This window comes from Rhamphochromis sp. 'chilingali', assembly GCF_963969265.1.
Source record: "Rhamphochromis sp. 'chilingali' genome assembly, chromosome: 14".
NCBI lineage: Eukaryota > Metazoa > Chordata > Actinopteri > Cichliformes > Cichlidae > Rhamphochromis > Rhamphochromis sp. 'chilingali'.
The window spans coordinates 23,114,546-23,132,396 of record NC_137941.1 but is presented as its reverse complement, the minus strand read 5'-3'; the positions used below and the strand labels follow the sequence as shown (position 1 = coordinate 23,132,396).

Here is a 17,851-nt window from a genome sequence, read left to right as displayed (position 1 = left end):
GACATATGACTATGGCCGTGACGATTTACAGAAAAGAAAACAGTAAAAATGGGAAGACCTCGAGGAAATAATTATAAGATAACAGGGATATAACTGAGGGGTGGATGCTGGGACGTGGGACTATTCTGGTTTTCACTGCGTGGTGATAATGACAGACTCATCTAATGTGCTTTAATTTCCACAGAGCAGAGCATATGGGCCTCAAATCATTAAACTCCAACTATAGGTGGTTTAAGCTGCCAGCTGAATACCCACATGTGGTGCCATTTGCCTCACTGCCACACACACATATACACAACACACACAAACACAGCTGGACCCCCTGTACGGTAGGGGTGGGTTTTTATAATCGATTCATCGATTAAAATCGATTCTGGCTTGGATAACGTAAAATCGATTCATTAAAATCCTGAATCGATTTTTTAATATAAATTTATTTTGTCCGAAATGCCAGAATCTCTGGTGACATCTCACAAAATTTCAAGAACCACCAAACAGTAAATGAGAGCAGGTACAGGGATTCTGCACATAGACTTAAACACACAGCGCGACCCGCGGATCAGAATCAGTTAGATGTCGCCTTTCTCACAGTCGGGGCTGAAAGCCGACAGCTCGCTGATCCGGGTCCGCGCTTTGTGTTCACGCCCTTTATGCGCTGATTCTAAGGCTGTTAGTTTGATCTCTCTCCAAACAATATTGACCGAATCAGCAGCAAAAGAAGATCCAAACGCTTCACATAAACATCGTCATGAATTCACTCTTTTACTGTTTTGCTTCCATTGCGATGCGCAGCTCTCTCTCCCCCCCCCCCCCCCCCCTTCTCTCCCCCCCCCCCCCCCCCTCTCTCTCGAACAGTTTCGCTTTCTTCATTATTCGCTTGCTTGTTACACAAGTCTACTGTTGTTTACAGCGCTGTCGGCCGCTGTTTTTTCCCCTTTTACATTCTTCCGAAAAGAAAACCTCATTTCTGCTGTTCAATACTGAACAAATTGAAACTTTTTAAAATTATTCAAAATGCAAAATGCTTAGCCATGTCTCTAATAAAACCGCTGTAACGTCAGAGGTAATGTTGATTAATTAATGGTTTTCTTTCGTTTTTGATGTACTGCAGAATATTTTTATAAAATCCCAGGCCAGGAAAATCACCTACATGTTTTTCTGTGTTTTATCTTCAGCTACTTTGACACAAAGGCATCTGCTGTGATGCTCACACCTTGGATAAAGTCTTGAGAGTGTCAGCTTCCTTTTTATAGATACAAAAATATGTAAATGTCCTGATCTGAATTATATCTCTGACTGTCAAAATTTCCCAGATTTAAATCGAATCGAATCGAATTAAATCGAATCGTGGATCGAATCGATTCGGGACCTTGTGAATCGGAATTGAATCGATTCTAGAAATCAGTGACGATACCCAGCCCTACTGTACGGCACAGCTGGTGATCAGCTGAGAGTCTTTTTGGAGTGAGGGAGAGACAGATGCCTCACTGGTCCAGTCAAGTTGAAAAGTTAACCTCATTTTAACTAACAAAAGGAAACGAAGCAGATAGCACTGTTAAGAAGGTAAGGATGTCATTGCACAAGTGCGTGTAAAAATGATTTGTCACTATGAGAATTCATACCAGCTGGTATGAAGTGGCCATCTTTCCCCATTCAATTCAAGTTTGACAATTCAAAAGAGAAGCAAAACAATTCTTTGTATAGCCCTTTTTCCATTTTTACCTACTTGGGGCGGCTTGGTACGGACTGACACAGGTTTTAAGGTTTTCCATTAAGTGGTAATATCTGGTAGGTACCAGTAGGGCTGCTCAATTAATCGAATTTTAATCACGATTACGATCTGGGCTTTCAACGATCATTAAAAATGACTGAGCCGATTATTAGCCCCTCCCTCATTTATCCGCGACACCTTAAAGGCCGTCTGTGAAAATATTGTCGGGCATAAACCGGTCCGTGGCGCAAAAAAGGGTGGAGACCGCTGATTAAGAGGACCCGAGGGAAGCTCGGAAAGCTAAGCAGAAGTTATTTGGAGAGGAGAGTGACTGCTGTTGGTTGAAAAGAGAGTTTAAAAAAAAAAAAAAAAAAAACTTCAGTGGTGTTGCACACTATTTTATATTATTTTTTTAAAGTTATTGTTAACCCTTTAAAGCCGGTCAGAGCAGCACGCTCCGTTTTGCGTAACTATTTTTAAATCCCTGTAGAACCTGAACCGTGTAAGCTAGCGCAATAATTTGTTTTGCATATGAAACCGGAGGAGTTGTACTTACATCTGATGCCATCAGCTTGTCCTCGGTCACGGTTTCGTTCCACATATAGCTTTGCAAAAATTGCATAAAAAGCGCTTGCAGGAACAAAAACATAATATTCCAGAAACACGCTTTGCCGTTACTATCAGCTGTTCGTAACACTTCCCACAGTGAAATGATGCACCTGCTGTTTTCTTTGCAAATTTGCATCATAGGATTGTTTTTTGTTTTTCCTGCAGTATATAAAAATTGCTGTATCTCCAAAATAAAACTATGAAGACACTCAAAATAAATTTCCTGTGGTGGGAAACTATTTTTTTGCAACTTTATTGTATTTAAAGTTTTGAGGGATAAACCTCTTAAATTTCTCCAAGTAGAAATATATGTAAACAAAACAAAAACGATTTTCAATTTTTTTTGTAGTTTATTGCACTTTTTTGCAATTTATGTAATTACTATGGACTTAATGCATACATATTATTAAAATATGGGCTATAACAGTTGTATTGATGTATAGCAACTTGAAATGCTCCCACAAATGGCACTACAACATGTAAAAAAAAATAATATAAGCTCTGGTGGACTTGGTTCTATGGTAGGTCTTAAAGGGTTAAATAAATATCGTCAAATAATCGTGATCTCAATTTCAGTGAAAATAATCGTGATTATCATTTTTGCCATAATCGAGCAGCCCTAGGTACCAGGTACTTTTTTTAGTACCTGAAAGCGATCCGAAAATGTGACGTCAGACTGATCAGCACATCTACCATTGCCTTGATGTCTGCTTTTGTTGTAGCGTTCATGTCACATACAAATTATGTCATGGGATGCTTGGCTGTGTTGTTATAACGACCCCACACACTTAGGTTGTACTCTATTGCAATGGAAAACACACTGAGCCGATCCAAGTAGGTACTAATGGAAGACGTGCTTTTCTGAGCGAATCAGCGACTTGTTTTTTGAATCTGGGAACTTCATGGTCCAAGCGTGGTACTCCACTGGTAATCCATAGATGCTATGCAGAGCAAACCAAACAACATATACCGTCCACAGCAGCCACCGTTTTTTTGCTTCTCTTAATGTATTCTTGATATCTGATCGCACGCCATAGCGAACACTGCTGTTTTTCCGTTTGCAAATGTTTCAACTAATTTTCAGTCAGCCTACATATAGCATCCTCACTGCTGGCCTCTGCATTGGTTGAATTCCTTAATCCTGCTTTCTGCAGAGCCTAAAAGCTATGCAAATGGCTATAAATGCAGGGCCATAAATCCAGCAGTTGCTTCTGTTGTCAACAGCAAGTTTCTTGATGCTTCCTGTGTAGTCATCAGATGAGTAGGGCAAGACTTCCTGTTCCATCTGCCAGTCACCGTTAATGAAAGCAGATAACTTTCAAAGGCTTAAAGCTAAATCGTTGTTTGACAGATGATTTCACAACCGCATTTAGGCGAAATACGCTGCCTCTCTGCCTTGCCATGTTAATGGACAATCTAAGCCTGTTCAAACATGATTTGTCTATTGACCATGGACTATAAGCAAACTACAAATGGAAACCAGATAGCTTCCTGCACCGAAAGCCTTTTACCTTGCCTATAGATTTATATTAATGTGAATAAATTTGCAACTATCTTAATTCAAAATTCAAAACTACAATTTCATTAGAATTAAAAAGAAAGTGGGTGCATAATAAAGCCAGCTCTCTCCCCTGTGTTTACAGCAGACTCAGCAGTACAGATGCACAGCTAGCTTCTTCAGGGTTTAGTTAAACATGCAGGAAAAACATATATTTTGCATACTGAATCAGTTTCAGTTTAAGTTCACCACATTCTTCTAAGAGTCTAAAAAAGATGAAGTGTGTTACTGTAAAACTGAATACTGATGGGCTTTAGCAGGAACACTAAACTTACATCTTTGCAGGCTGCAATCTGGTTAATATATTCTCCATCAGTGAAGATGATGTTCTGTCCATCTGAATGCTGACCTGCAAAATTCAATGTGATGGTTAATATACCTGATATTTTGTTCACTGAAAATTTAATGCCTAATTGAGGTGTTTAAATACAAGTCAATAAATCACCTGGCATTGCAACCGTCCCCTCATGCTCCAGAGTCTCAGGGTTGATCTTCAGGGCCGACATACTGTGGTTACTTGTGTCCCGATACAACAAATACCCCTGAAGACAAAACACAGATGATCAATGAAGTCAATGACTAGCTCCAATCGTGTTTATATACACACACACACACACACAAGTGTATACGTACATATATACACACATGTGTATATAAATACGTACATACACGTACACATATTTCAACGTTTTCTTTATTCTTATTCAACAAAATGTAAGAAAAATGTGTACATGTCAATATTTGCATTACTCACCTGAGCAAAGCCCAGCCAGGATCTTTTCTCCTTTCGGTTTCTGATTCGAGACGTGGAGTTGTACACGTGGCCCTGTGAGGAATTGAATACACACGAGAAGACAAAAACTAACAGTTACAAGCCTTAAATAAAGTCATACAAAACAAAAAAGGTTTATTTGATGAATAATGAAAATGATCTTAATTTTCACTTTTAAAGCACTGTTGTAAAAAAGTTGGAAGAAAAACCATGTTGCTCCAAACAAATTTTTTTTCCATAAACTGGGTATTTTTAAAAAAATAAAACATTTTGAAGTTTTTTGAAGCCAAGTCATTTTCTGACGCTGCAGAAAGCTTTTGAAAAATTCAAGCAATATAACTGCACAAAGCTGATATGCAGCTCTTGCTACGCACCCTGACAGTGCCGCTGTATCCAGAGCCCACTTTGTAGAGTCCATCCTTGCAGAGCAAATACAGGAAGGAACCATCAGTCTGCAGGAGGCAGTGCTCATCTTCATCAATGGTCACCTCCTTCAGGACCCACTTGTTCATCAAGGCTGCACGTTTGATGCCATTTCCAAACCAATCCTGGATCTGAATCTTTCCCACCAGAACAGCCTGTACACTCCTCTGTAACGCGTTCAGTATGGTGGGAACCTGGTGAGATTTAGGAAGACAAGAAGGAAAACTTGCAGTTTCCTGTACATTTTTTTTGTCTGTGGCATTTTCACACAATCTCCCATGGCAGCCATTACACATACTTCTGATCTTACTGTTAACACAAAAGCAAACAAACACAAAAGAAAAAAAGAAACGGAACATAGACAGGCGCAGACCCACATCTCCCAAAAAGCCTGACTGCCATTGTGATGATTCATAATCCACTTAATACATAAAAGATAAGCAAAGAAGGGGAAAAAACAAATACAAACACAGCCCAGTGTTTATATAGGATAAAATGTGTGAGCCTACAAGTCCCCGCTATGCCACAATCACATGTGGAAATTGCATCCAAATGCAGAAAAAGGAGAAGTATGTTTTCAGTCACAAACCCTTTCCACTTATTAGCACTTGCTGTTCAACTTGGCAAAGAATTCGAAAGAACAGCTTGGTATAGAGCAGAGGAAATAAAAAAAACATTGCAAAAGACAAGCTATGGACAGAAGCAAACAGAAGAATGACTAATTGGCGGAAGAATGCAGTCAGGGTAAAATAATCAAACCGGAGATCAGAGCAGCCTGACATTTTCCAAAACTCAATTTGTGCTGTCCAGACACTGCCCTGAGACTCCCTGCACTGAGAAACGCATGGAGCCAGGTTCCTTTATCCACTTCAGCATGCACTTTGGTAATCAAAAACATGTTTACCAATATGGAGCACATGAGAGAAGGGTTACATGTTCTGGTGGAAAATGTTTAGAAACTGAAAAGATCATATTCAACGGATTCCAGCTTGTGCTTAACCAAAGAGGATCACATAAATGTCTACTTCCAAGACATCTGACTGAGATTTAAACAGATAATCATTTAAATATTGTGAAATCTCAGAATGTACTTGTTCTAGAAACGCATAACAAAAAAGTACAAAGACTAGGGTGGACTGACACTCTTCTTACATTGTCTTTGATTTCGAAAATGAATCATAGACATGTAAAAAGAGTTAAGACACACATGTACAATCAGTCAAATTTGTTTGAATTAGTTGCTTACCTGTATTGTCTGGCAGGCATGACTGCCATTATTTGTAAGAATGGCAGAAACTGCCTGGAGGATCTTCCCCGTGTCTCCCCAGGCCACCACCAGACTGAAGAGGCAGGCACAGGACAGCGCAGTGATGGCCTGTCCCGTTGGGTCATTGGGTCCTGTGCTCCGAACCGTGGTCTCCAACAACAACTGGAAAAGAGACTCTGGCAAAGCAAAAGAAATGGTTGGAAGGTTGGCCATTTGAGGAAACAATTAAAGTGTAATATGTAAAGATGGCTGAACAAAGTAATAACGACAAACGTTATATATTTGGTAGATTCAACATAAAAATAAGCATTTTATACTTCAAATACAATATGCTAATTACATTGGAATGCATTAGACAGTACACATACTGCTTTACCTAACACATCAGGTGGCTCAGTCTGGAAGCCCTCAGGCTGTTGTCCCTGCAGCATGTCCAGCAAGGCCTGCAGGCTACGCAGGCACAGCAGAGGGTGAGAGAACCGAGTCTCTTTTATCAGCTCAAAAACCCCACACAGGCCAATGCCAATGATCTGCAGATGCACCAAAGGAACACGGTTTCTATGAGCTAATCAACAACGCACTCCAAGTTAAATTGCTTTCTTTTATATATTTTAAAACAAACAGATGAGCATGCCCTAAAAGGTTTGAAGTGGATGTTTACAGTCAATGCCACTACATCTGATCAGGGCCCCACAGCATGCAGAGGACTACGAAGGACTTAGATTTTGTATAATGACAGACCTACTTGGCTATGTGGAGAAGAGTGGAAGGCATTCAGCATTCCCCTCTCAGAATTGCTTGTTAGTGAATCACATAATGATTCAAATGTCCTTTCATGTCTCATTGAAGAACTTGTTTTGTGAAAGCTTAAAATCAGTGTAACGAATATAGTATAATGGATTTTTTTTTTTTTAATGTACAGGAGGATACAAATGGCACAGCACGAAAAAATAATGGAAAATTGCAAAACACATAATATTTTTAAAAAGACTTTCAAGATTTTTGTAGCTGAGACTTCACTGACGCTTACGATCACAGTGTTTGTTAGCCACCGTTATTGAGCTAAAATTAAAGATCAAATTGGCAAATATATCAATACCAATCATTTCATAGGTATCAGTGATAAAACAACATTTATCTTAACAAAACTGATTAGTCAGGATTATTTTTAAACAATGAAGTGTGAAACAAAGAGTGAAAGATCACTAGATCGGGACCAGAAGGAGACAAATCCCTGAGAGGATTGCATCGTGATGGGGATCTGGTTTTTAAAAATAAATAAAAATAATAGTAATAAAAAAAAAAAAGTCAAATCCAAAAATGCTGTGAACGAGGGAGCAGCAGCACTCAGTATTCATAAGATGCAAGTATTTTCATTGAGCAAAAATTTTCTGTCATGCAGATTTAGAAAGCTAATTTAGACAGTTTTATTAGAAATCAAACTGTAAAATTTGCTCCCAGGTGTAAATGTCAGCCCGGCAACAGCAGGGGCACAGAGTGAATTTATTTTTCTAACAGGCACACGGAGAAAAGGACATAGTTGGGGAAGCCTCACAGGATTTGGGGTGGGGGTTGTTTGAAATCTCTGGTAACACAAACCTCAATTATGACAATAAAAACAATAAGCCCTAAAGGATCTCACAGATCCATCAAAAGAATACGCTGGCTCGCTTTAGTAGGAAGTGCAGCTAACAACAACATAAGCAGCTGATATTGCTCTTCCTTGCTTGTACCTTTGGCAGCTTCACGGCTGGTTCGCGGTACTCCTCCTCCTCCTCGCTGTCTGAGTCGCCGCTCTGTACCGAGCTCCTGGAGGCCAGCGCCAGGGAGGCCTCTCTTTGCTGCCAGTCCAGCACACAGTGCCGCACGTTGCAGTAGACATTGAATGCAGAAGGGTTGCTGTGTAGCTTGATGTCTGGCACGCAGAGTGCTCCATCTAGACTCTCGGCCTGTGTGGAAACAAGAGTGAGGAGGGTCGGTTAGAAAATCCTCATTATAAACCACATTTATAAACTGTAACATCAATATTTATAGTAAAATTCAATACACTTTGGTACAGTAAAATAACTGCTGTACATTGACAAGTAGGTAATCCATTCCTCCTTTGTGTACCTCATGACTCAGTTACTTTAGAAGGAATTTAATTTGGCCCACTGACGATACCCTCCCCACTTCTAAAGCACATTGCCTACTGACCACAACAAATGAGGTAAGAATCCCTCAGAGAAAATCTCCCGAAATCTACACCTCAGGGACTCTGTGCAGATGTTTTCTGTTACATGCAAGTTGAAACAAAATTATATAACCAAAATAAATTGGGAGTGTAAGACGTCTGCTGAACACCATATTTACACGGTTAGTTCCATCACTGTCCTCTCACGTGGTGACTGTGAAAATAAAGAACTCTTCATTCTGCTTCAGACTCCTAAGGACACTTGCTTTGTACAGACTAGGCGAGCGTTTCCCAATTTCAAGAACCGCTCAAGACCATTTTCGCGGTTGCAAAATTAATTACACAATATTCTGAATAAACAGTGCGCAAACGTGTCCTTTAGTCCACTTAGTTCGAGCTGAACTTAAAAGTTAAACTGAAAAAATGCTTAAGGATGTCTTTGCAACAAAAAAGGTGGTGAAATTAAAGTTTTAAAAGGCACTCAAGAGAAAATAAGCTGGCATGGCCAAGTTATTTCTAAAAAAATAAATAAAAAGATAATAATAAACGTAAATCATCACTGTTGTGCAGTGAGGTGAGAAATTTAAAGCAGATAATTCTTCAATTAAAAATATTTTTAAAAATCCTCATTATGTTACACAATTACAATTAAAAGGTTCAATTATTAACACTGAACAGGCAAACAGTCTACAATCTCTACCCATGCCTACTGGGATTAGAAACAAAAAGACATTTTAGAGAAGTCTTGCTGATGGTGCCTCTTGCATGTTGTTTAATTGTGTTACACTAAGTGCTGTTTGTAATATCAAGTCAGCCATCACTGATGTAAACGAGTTGGACCAGTCAACAGGGAGAATTTGCATCCTAATCATTACATCAAAGATTAAGGACTCCAATCCAAATAATCACTGGAGAAACTACAGCTCACAGAGAAACTTGATAAACTAACTGATAAGCTTTCACCATCCCACCAAGCAAAGCATTTTGATCTACAGTCCTGAGGCAACCTCTAGAGAATCACATTGATCGATTGTCCCTCTCTCCCAGTGTTGCACTTTTGGCATCACCGTCACAGAGGGTGATGTCATCTATTTGGGAAGAAAGGTCATTCATTTTCAGCTCAAATCAGCCTCCAGCCCTCATCTAACACTTATGTCTCCTGCTTTCCTACCTAGCCTCTTGTGACCAAGTGACTGTGCAGTATTTACAAAGGAGCACATTGTCTGCACGGAGCACTTAAAGCCTTTTTGAACACAGAAGACTGTAACAACCCATGAAGCAAGGAAAATATGATTTCTGAGGAGATAAAGTAAAAACCGAAGGGTAAGGTACATCAAAATCCTGCAAGCTGAAGCTGTGGGTTTAATGCAAGAAGCTCAGCAGTTTTGGCCCGTCTCTACAAGAACTGGATACCAAGACATTTATTGTTTGATTAATATTTATACAATTTTTTTTGTGTCTTGCTTCCAAACCGTTCAAGCTTCAACCCTATATTAATAAGCATGAAGACATTATTAGACTAGATGGTCATCTGATTAAATGTAATTCAAAGATTTGGAGTTAATGCTAGATAAAAGAAACCAAAATCTTTAGTGCAAAGAGGTACTTAAATTACAACATAAAGTCGTACCTACGGTTTGTTACTTTATAAATGTTCTTAAATACAAAAAAGGGGAAAAAAAAAAAAAATCTGGTTATATCATGTATCAATTATGTGAATAAAAATGATTTATATGATCAAAACAATACGTTCTGATCGCTATAGACATGTCTCCATCTACATAAAGCAATTGCAGTAGCTTTTATTTAATTTTTAACTGTTACTTCTGCAGCTCATCTCTGTATGACAGCACTAGGCTTTGAGACATATTTGAAGTAGCAGCCAAACTCAATATTGTGGGTTCACATGCAGCACACTTCACCAAAATAGCTTTTTACACCATCACTACAAGAGCCGCAGCAGTATAATGATAAATTAAATTTTTCAGGAGCATTACTCATCATTTCATGCCATTTGAGAGAGCAGTGTGGAGAGCACCATCATGGAGAGTGGTATAGAATTTCCATATATGTTTGCAATACATTAGCAGTCCTAAGCTACTGCAACCAACCCTTTACTGAGCAACAAGAAGTCATGGACCACAGATGAAAGATAAATTGAAGACAAGATATCCTGACTTTTAGTCCATAGCATCATGAATTGCCTAACAGATGTACTCTAAAACAAGTTCAAACCAAACCCCAGTCAGCCTAGCAACTGTCTGTTTTAACTCAAGCTTTTTAACTCAAGAATCTGTACGTGCTAAAAGGTGGCCTTTGATGTAGCATTTGATCAGAAAGACAGAAAAAATAAAATAAGCTGTGAATTTTAAACCAGCTTATGTGTCCACCATCAGTTACCATGGTGATCTAGCCAGATTAAGTGAGAGCTATCTTCAGCTACTTCCAACAATGTAAACTCTGACATGAAGTTCAGCATACCTTGCTAACCCATTAATCAGGTTTTATACCATGTCCCTGGTCTTTTGACAGATCACCTCTGTCTGCTAGACATCCAAGCCTACCTACCAGTGATTTACATTTGTGATTAGGGTGAAATGTCTCAATCAGCGATTTATGCAGGACGCATTAACAAAAGAAATATCAACTCTCTAGGACTGCACTAACTTTATAATCAGACAGAGGTGCCTCCACTACACATGTTAAATTGAATGTGTGGTGCTATACTTGCTGATCATTGTCATCATGTTTTCTGGCTTTGTCCTGCAGTTTCTTCCTATTGGTTGCACATAGTATCATAAATAAGATCAATCATCAGCTCAAAGAGCATCTTTGATTTGAGGTATTTAGTTCTGTCAGCACATTCCCCAAAGAAGGAAATGAGCAATGACGCTTCAGCCTACAATATTTATTAAAAATAAAAATAAAAATGAATTTGCAGAATTGCTTTTGTTCAATTTTGAGGAAGTCAAACAGGAAATCTCTAGATAGACTTTCTACAAAAATCTGTGATTAAGATTGATATAGACTTTTTTGTAATAAACAGATCAGTGATGGGAAACAGCCTCAAAATTCAACATTTAAAGAACTTTGCTATAATTATATTTATGATGATATAGAAAATACTGAACAAGATTTTATCGATTACTGAAGCTTGCACGGCAGTAGCATTTATTAGTCCAAATGAAATGAAGGCCATCTTCCAGCCTTCTTTTCCAATGAGCCACTGTCATTGAGGACAGAGTACCTCATTCAAAATGTGAATCTACTGCTTCAAAGTGCCAGCAGCATTACAGAGAAATAGTAGTGACACAGCATTATATGCAGTGTCACAGAATAAGTCAAATGTAATGTAGGCACAAAAGTAGTAAGATAGCATCTTAACATTTTATTTTAACCATGACTAAAGTGACATCTCCTTGTAACCATTCAAGAACTGCGCAATACTGTCACATATTAAAACTGACAAATATTTTCCACCTGGTTTTTTCTTGGTTCCAGCTTTTAATTGCTAAAGCCCTCCTTTTCCACCACACAACCATGTCATTAGTTTCCATCCACGTTTGCTCTTCCTTTTGACAGGAGCGCTCCAGCAACGCTTGATTGAGTCACTAGTTTACTTTTAGGTCAATCACCAGTTCATCCCCCCTTTTACATCCCTTCAGAGCCTGGATATACTGAACTGTGTGTTTTTGACTTAAGTGGTCAAACAAGTTTGTTGTTTTCACCTTTAGCTAGAAAAGCTTTATTGTATATTTGGCAAAATACTGCGCTTTATTGAAGGGCATGCCTTCTTTTTTCTTTTTAGGTACTAAATTGTCACTCGAGGTTGATGCACTGCTCTCATTCTCAGACATGTCTGGGATTGTGTTGTCATCCTGCCTAGGGAATTATTACTTTGCTCTGATAACACCTTATAACCTCCTTTGTTTTTAACCAGTATTAACCCAAATAATATGGCCCAGCTACCCACACCTACTGGTGACATTTGATCACTTCCTTTCCATTTTGATACTTTATGCACATTAATGTGCTGTGGTATTTATTTCTTCTTCGTTTGTTGAAATGCGTGCAGAAACAGAGACACTATTGATTATATTTGCCACGTCATTCGTCAAAATTATTTCACATTTCCCCATGTATCAAAACATTCATACAGCTACAATGTCAAAAAGTAGTTCAAATACAGGAAGTGGTCACATTTATTTAGTGCGGCAACTAAAGTACATGCAATTGAGGACTGGGACAAACACATTAACTCTCAACAGTCCCCAGACTTTATTTCCTTCACATTTATTTATTCATTCATTCATTCATTTTTTAAATGAATTCAATCCAGGTTTTAGATGCCTAACCTTCCCCAGCACTTGCATTATTTCACAAACCACCTGAGAAAGCTGGAAATAGTTTGCAGATGCAACGGTCTGAATATTCTGAACTGGAAATGTGCTCTTTATGGACATTTCCAAACTGTATCTCGCAAGTGCAGAATAGTTGTATATGAATATAACCTTAGGATATATTATTTAGATGTGATGTTTTAGGCATTCCTTTCTTTGAAATCATTAAAGTATTACTTACACAAAAAAAGAACTGTTGCAAGAACACTACATCACCTGTGGTGTGTGACACAGGTAGGGGAGCTCCTAGTGTACAAAGACAGCATCACATTATCTGCCATAGCATGACTAATTTAGAAAGCCCTCACATCTCTTAAATCCACTGAATGAAATGTCTCATGCTCACTGCCCGTGTTTGTCTTTAATAAGACATTAATATACAAGTTTGACAGTATTCGTTTCAATGTATTACTTTGCACGATTATGTTGGTATTATAATGACAGTTTTTCTAAATGGCACAGAAAACACATTTCACTTTACACAAGACATTACATCATCCTCTTCATTAGGATGATAAGTGTTTATGCTCTGGCTTTATGCTCACTCTACTTTCACGTTTGTAAGCACAGAAGCAGACAGGGAGGGGGGAGAGAAAAGCTTTCAAACCACGCTCTTGTCTGACTACACGAGTGTCAGAGGCGTGAAAGAGCAAGAGTGAGCACAACACATACAAATAGAGCACGACTGCCAGAGTAAGAGCCCACATTTTTATGCCTCCCTGCCAGCCAGCCTTGCCTACCACACAGAATATCTTATAGCGTTGTGAGCAATTCAACCTGAGCTGACTCGGCCACTCTACGCCGGATTGCTTGTCTGGAACACTTGAGGAAAAAGATGACGAAAGAAGTCCGAGTAAAGCCTCTTTTCTCTTCTGCTATTATCATGTTAATCTCTGTTGCTTATGCCTGTAAGCTCCTCAAAAACATAATTTTTTAAAAAAGTCTAAGAAATATACAAGAAATCATGAAAGGAGACCAAGCTATCAAACACGAGAAAAAATTAATTTAAAAAAAACAACAAAAAAAACATGAGACATAATCAAAGGTGACTGTGCTTATTGCAGATTTTGTTATTAGGTCTCACTGAGTTTCACACCTTTTTTTTTTTTTTTTAAGGAGTGACCTGGCCAAGAGGGCAGCAAAAATTGTTACAAACAAAAACCACAAAAACCAAGAGTTGGACAACTTTACAACTGCGTGAAGAAAATGCAGTTTTTATGCAATAAAAAGTTAACTTAAGTCGAGTTAACTGGGACTGAACAGCACCAAAGGCAGACTGCAGGAACTCATGGTTTTGTAGGACAAAAAAAGATGAGCAGTCCAAGGTCAAAATGTATAAATCTTAGGATTTGTTAACAAATGCTGGCCCTGCAAGGTCTCCACCTGAAAGAGAAACACAACAGCATCATCTGATGCAGGCTAGAATCCCTCTTTGGAAGGAGGAGACTGAAGCAGGAAACAGTTGCCGTGGAGATGTGGAACACATTAGGTTGCTCGGCAACAGGCCATCATGAACAAGTCAGAGCCACTCCCATGTGTCTCTCATTCCGCCTATCCACCACGTCAGCTTCTTGTGTGGACGGGCTAACTAACGCCCGATCGGCCCCGACTTAACGAAAAACAATGTTTGTGCCAAATACCCTCCAGACAACACAGGAGCTAATCTCGCCTTTAATCTCATCCTTAATCTGTTCAATTCGTTCAATAGAGTCAAGCCAGCTAAAAAGACATACCAACACATTTGCAAACATGGCAGTTACGAAATAAAACTGATGTTTTCATTCACACGAGGAGAGAAATTTAAATACATAAAGTATGTGTTATGCTTATTAAATATTTTAAGGAGCACTGAGAGGGTTATGAGTGATTATTTCCTACTACTTTTTACAGAGTAGTAGCAATGTGAATTAAGGATTTACAAGTACAGCAAAGGTTGTCCAAGTCAAAGTTTAATATTGCCTAACAGCTTTTAGACATTGAAGTGCCTCTTACCTTTGTTCTTGATTTGACTTTTGACTTGACCTTCTGTCGCCTTTTAAGTTTCTTCTTACTCAATGCCTTCTTTCCCCTGGAAGCAAACAGTGATCCGTTAGTTTTGCAAAACTGTGCTCTTTTTAAGCAAAAACTCTGGACTTCTTGTTAACATTCAAACGATGTAGAAGCTTGCTCAAGCTATCATCCAAAGGTGGAAGTGTAAAAATGAAATGTGCACAACTGGATCACTTTATTTTTAAAGCAAAGGTCAACATTGTACTTAAAGAGACAGCACATAGTAACACTTCAGACATGAGGGAAGGTAAACAATTCTTCTTCATGCAAGGTTTCAAACTATTTCAATGTCAAAATCTTAAATTCTTTCTAACGTCCCACACAACTGTGTCGATTTCATTTTTGTTTCACTCTGCAGAGCGAGCAAAGAGATCTATAAGCACAGTTCATCTTGCTTAACTGCCATAAGTGCATCAGGAAATTCACATTCACTGTTGCCTCTCATATCAAACCTTCCCAAAATAGGCACTAGTTTGTTTCTGCAGAAATTCCCCTTTGATGCCTTTGAGCTGTCACTGAAATCTGTTTTGCAGCGACTTTTTGTGGCCAGTCTCTCTTACAAATCCACCTGTCAATAAGATGTAATACGAAGCTAGAAATAGAAACGCCACTAAAATTAGTCACCACAGTTACTCACTACAAAAAAGCATAAAATATTTACAGGTTTTAAGTGTCCTATTTTTTTTTTTTACTTAATAGCATAGCTGAATATTGCTTTCCAGCACCATACAAATAGCATGATATCAGGTCTCAATCAAGGCTGATCCAGATACTCCTTTTTAGCAACTTTCTCCAAAGAGCTTCCAAAACAGGCCAACTGAGCATGCCTATGACTTTTTAAATAAGCAACTTCTTAAATAAGCACTTTTTAAATAAACATCTGGTGGCAGATGTTAGTTGAAAAGGACATGAGCAACCAACTAGACAGACTGAGGATTTTCTTCTGCCTGCTCCTTCATATACACCAATTAATTCAACATTTGTTTATAAAAACAGAGTAGCGTTCAGCATTATGTTGGTCCTTGGTTAAAGCAACCATTGTACACACTGAGAACAGCAATTGGATTTGTGAGGGGAGGATGCAGCGATGATCCAGCTATTCAGTCTACAACCTGACTTACTAGAATGACGTAAGTGTATTACCCGCTTATGCTAGAACAGCAAATGAGTTCAGCAAATTCCCCACACATCCTCACCCAAACACGGCTCACGTATCAAACAAGTGTGAGCACAGTAGCAATAAGCAGTTAATGTTTTGTGTTTGTTTCTTTATTTGTTTGTCGTTTATTTTTTAAATACACAGCAAGCCAAAGTCAGCCTCGTGACTTTTTTCCCTCTCCCTTTAACCGGTTTAAGTTAAGATAACCTGGTGAAAGGTCGGATGCTCCCAATAGCTAGCTCACAATGACGCCGTTGGGCCTAATTAGACACACAACACCACAACTTGGCCGGTGACAATGAAGTAAAATGACAGTTTAATAAATAAATACATAAGTAAACAAATATATTACACAAGTGGGGCGCATGTTTGCATTTAGCCGGATCGCACCTCACTCAAAACATCACAAACTACTCCCATGACAGCTAGCCGGCTAGCTCGTTTTGGACGCGAACCCACCCCACAGAGAGGTTTTTCGCTAGTGGACATGTCTCGAGTAGAAAAAGCTTGCGTTTTAGTCACAGTGTGTCAGTTCATAGCCGAAGCAGTTTGCACCGGGAATGCAAAGCCCTCGCATCAGGGTGAACTAACGTAACGTTAGCTTAGATGGCTCCCATAAGCTAAGGAAGTCGAAGTCAAAATTGCTACCTAGCAAGCTAACCCGCAAACAAATTATGGAGTTCCTGAAATACTACCCGTAGTTAAAACACGCGCTTGTGTGACAAAAAATGAGATGCAACCAGAACCATATATAATAAGAAATATGCGTGGAAGTTAGCTCATTGGTATTGACTGACGCACCACTGAGCAAGGGTTACTCTTAGCTTCGTTAGCCTGGTTAGCCCTACGAATGACAGCCCAGCCTCCGCGATATTTTTGATTTCATTTTATCCGCTCACCTTCCTTGATTTATCCCTTGCTCTTTATCGTTGATGGCGGTGGTATAAATCCGTCTGTATCTCTCCGCCAGGGCTCGTCCTGAGAGTAAAAGCTGGTACCGAGTCCGACAATCCGACTGGACTCCGGGTGTCGGGCAAGAACCCATCCCCGAACCGACGGTGGAGAGGTCGGCTCCTGCTCCAGAAATGACCCTGACACCCAGCCCCATCGACGGCGATAAGGAGGGCAGAATCCCACCACCGGCGGCCGCTGCCGCAGCAGCACACATCATCGTTTTGCAGAACAATGCATATATATGTATATATCACACAAAAGATATCACAGCCAAATAATCTCTAGCCATCAGACGCAATCCACGTGTCGATGTATCCGCCACATGTCACATCATTTGTCCGCTACGAACTGCGAAAAAACAACAACGAGCATCCACGGTCCTCAGCGGTTATAAGCGCAAATTGTAACCAATCTGGTGGTGCAGCTAAAAACCCAGTGTAGTCTTGCGATCCGGCCGCAGCGTCAACACGGTGCTCGACTCCAAGGATGATCCTCTCAAATCATAACTGAAATTTCTCGCGAAAAAGCAGAAACGAAAGCATTCATTTAGAAAAATCGCATTGTCGAGTTTCGTTTTTTGCTTCGTTTCTTGAATATTTCTTGACCCCGGAGAGGCAGCACCCTCAGTTGGGCTGCCATCTTAGCTCCATCATCCCTCCCCTCCCTGGCCGAGCCTTGCGTCGCCAGCATGCCGGGATATTTTCATACGTCTGAACCGAGCGATGCTATCATTGATTTAGCTGATCAATTACTTCTCTGTTTACACAATCGCTGCA

General features: G+C 39.4%; 1 protein-coding gene across 20 annotated transcripts in view; it reads right to left on the bottom strand.

The window, feature by feature from the left end:
- The window catches only part of mycbp2 (MYC binding protein 2), a 66,872-nt gene extending 49,121 nt beyond the window's left edge, over positions 1–17,751 (bottom strand). For all 20 annotated transcript variants that reach the window (XM_080902010.1, XM_080902024.1, XM_080902021.1 and 17 more), the window contains exons 1-9: positions 17,021–17,751; positions 14,906–14,981; positions 8,074–8,289; positions 6,717–6,870; positions 6,320–6,516; positions 5,025–5,267; positions 4,633–4,704; positions 4,324–4,420; positions 4,154–4,227 (exon numbers count right to left, since the gene is read on the bottom strand). In XM_080902010.1, the coding sequence (XP_080758136.1) occupies positions 4,154–4,227; positions 4,324–4,420; positions 4,633–4,704; positions 5,025–5,267; positions 6,320–6,516; positions 6,717–6,870; positions 8,074–8,289; positions 14,906–14,981; positions 17,021–17,292 (1,401 nt within the window). In that variant the 5' untranslated portion in view covers positions 17,293–17,751. The remainder of the gene's footprint in view (positions 1–4,153; positions 4,228–4,323; positions 4,421–4,632; positions 4,705–5,024; positions 5,268–6,319; positions 6,517–6,716; positions 6,871–8,073; positions 8,290–14,905; positions 14,982–17,020) is intronic.
- Positions 17,752–17,851: the final 100 nt, after the last annotated feature.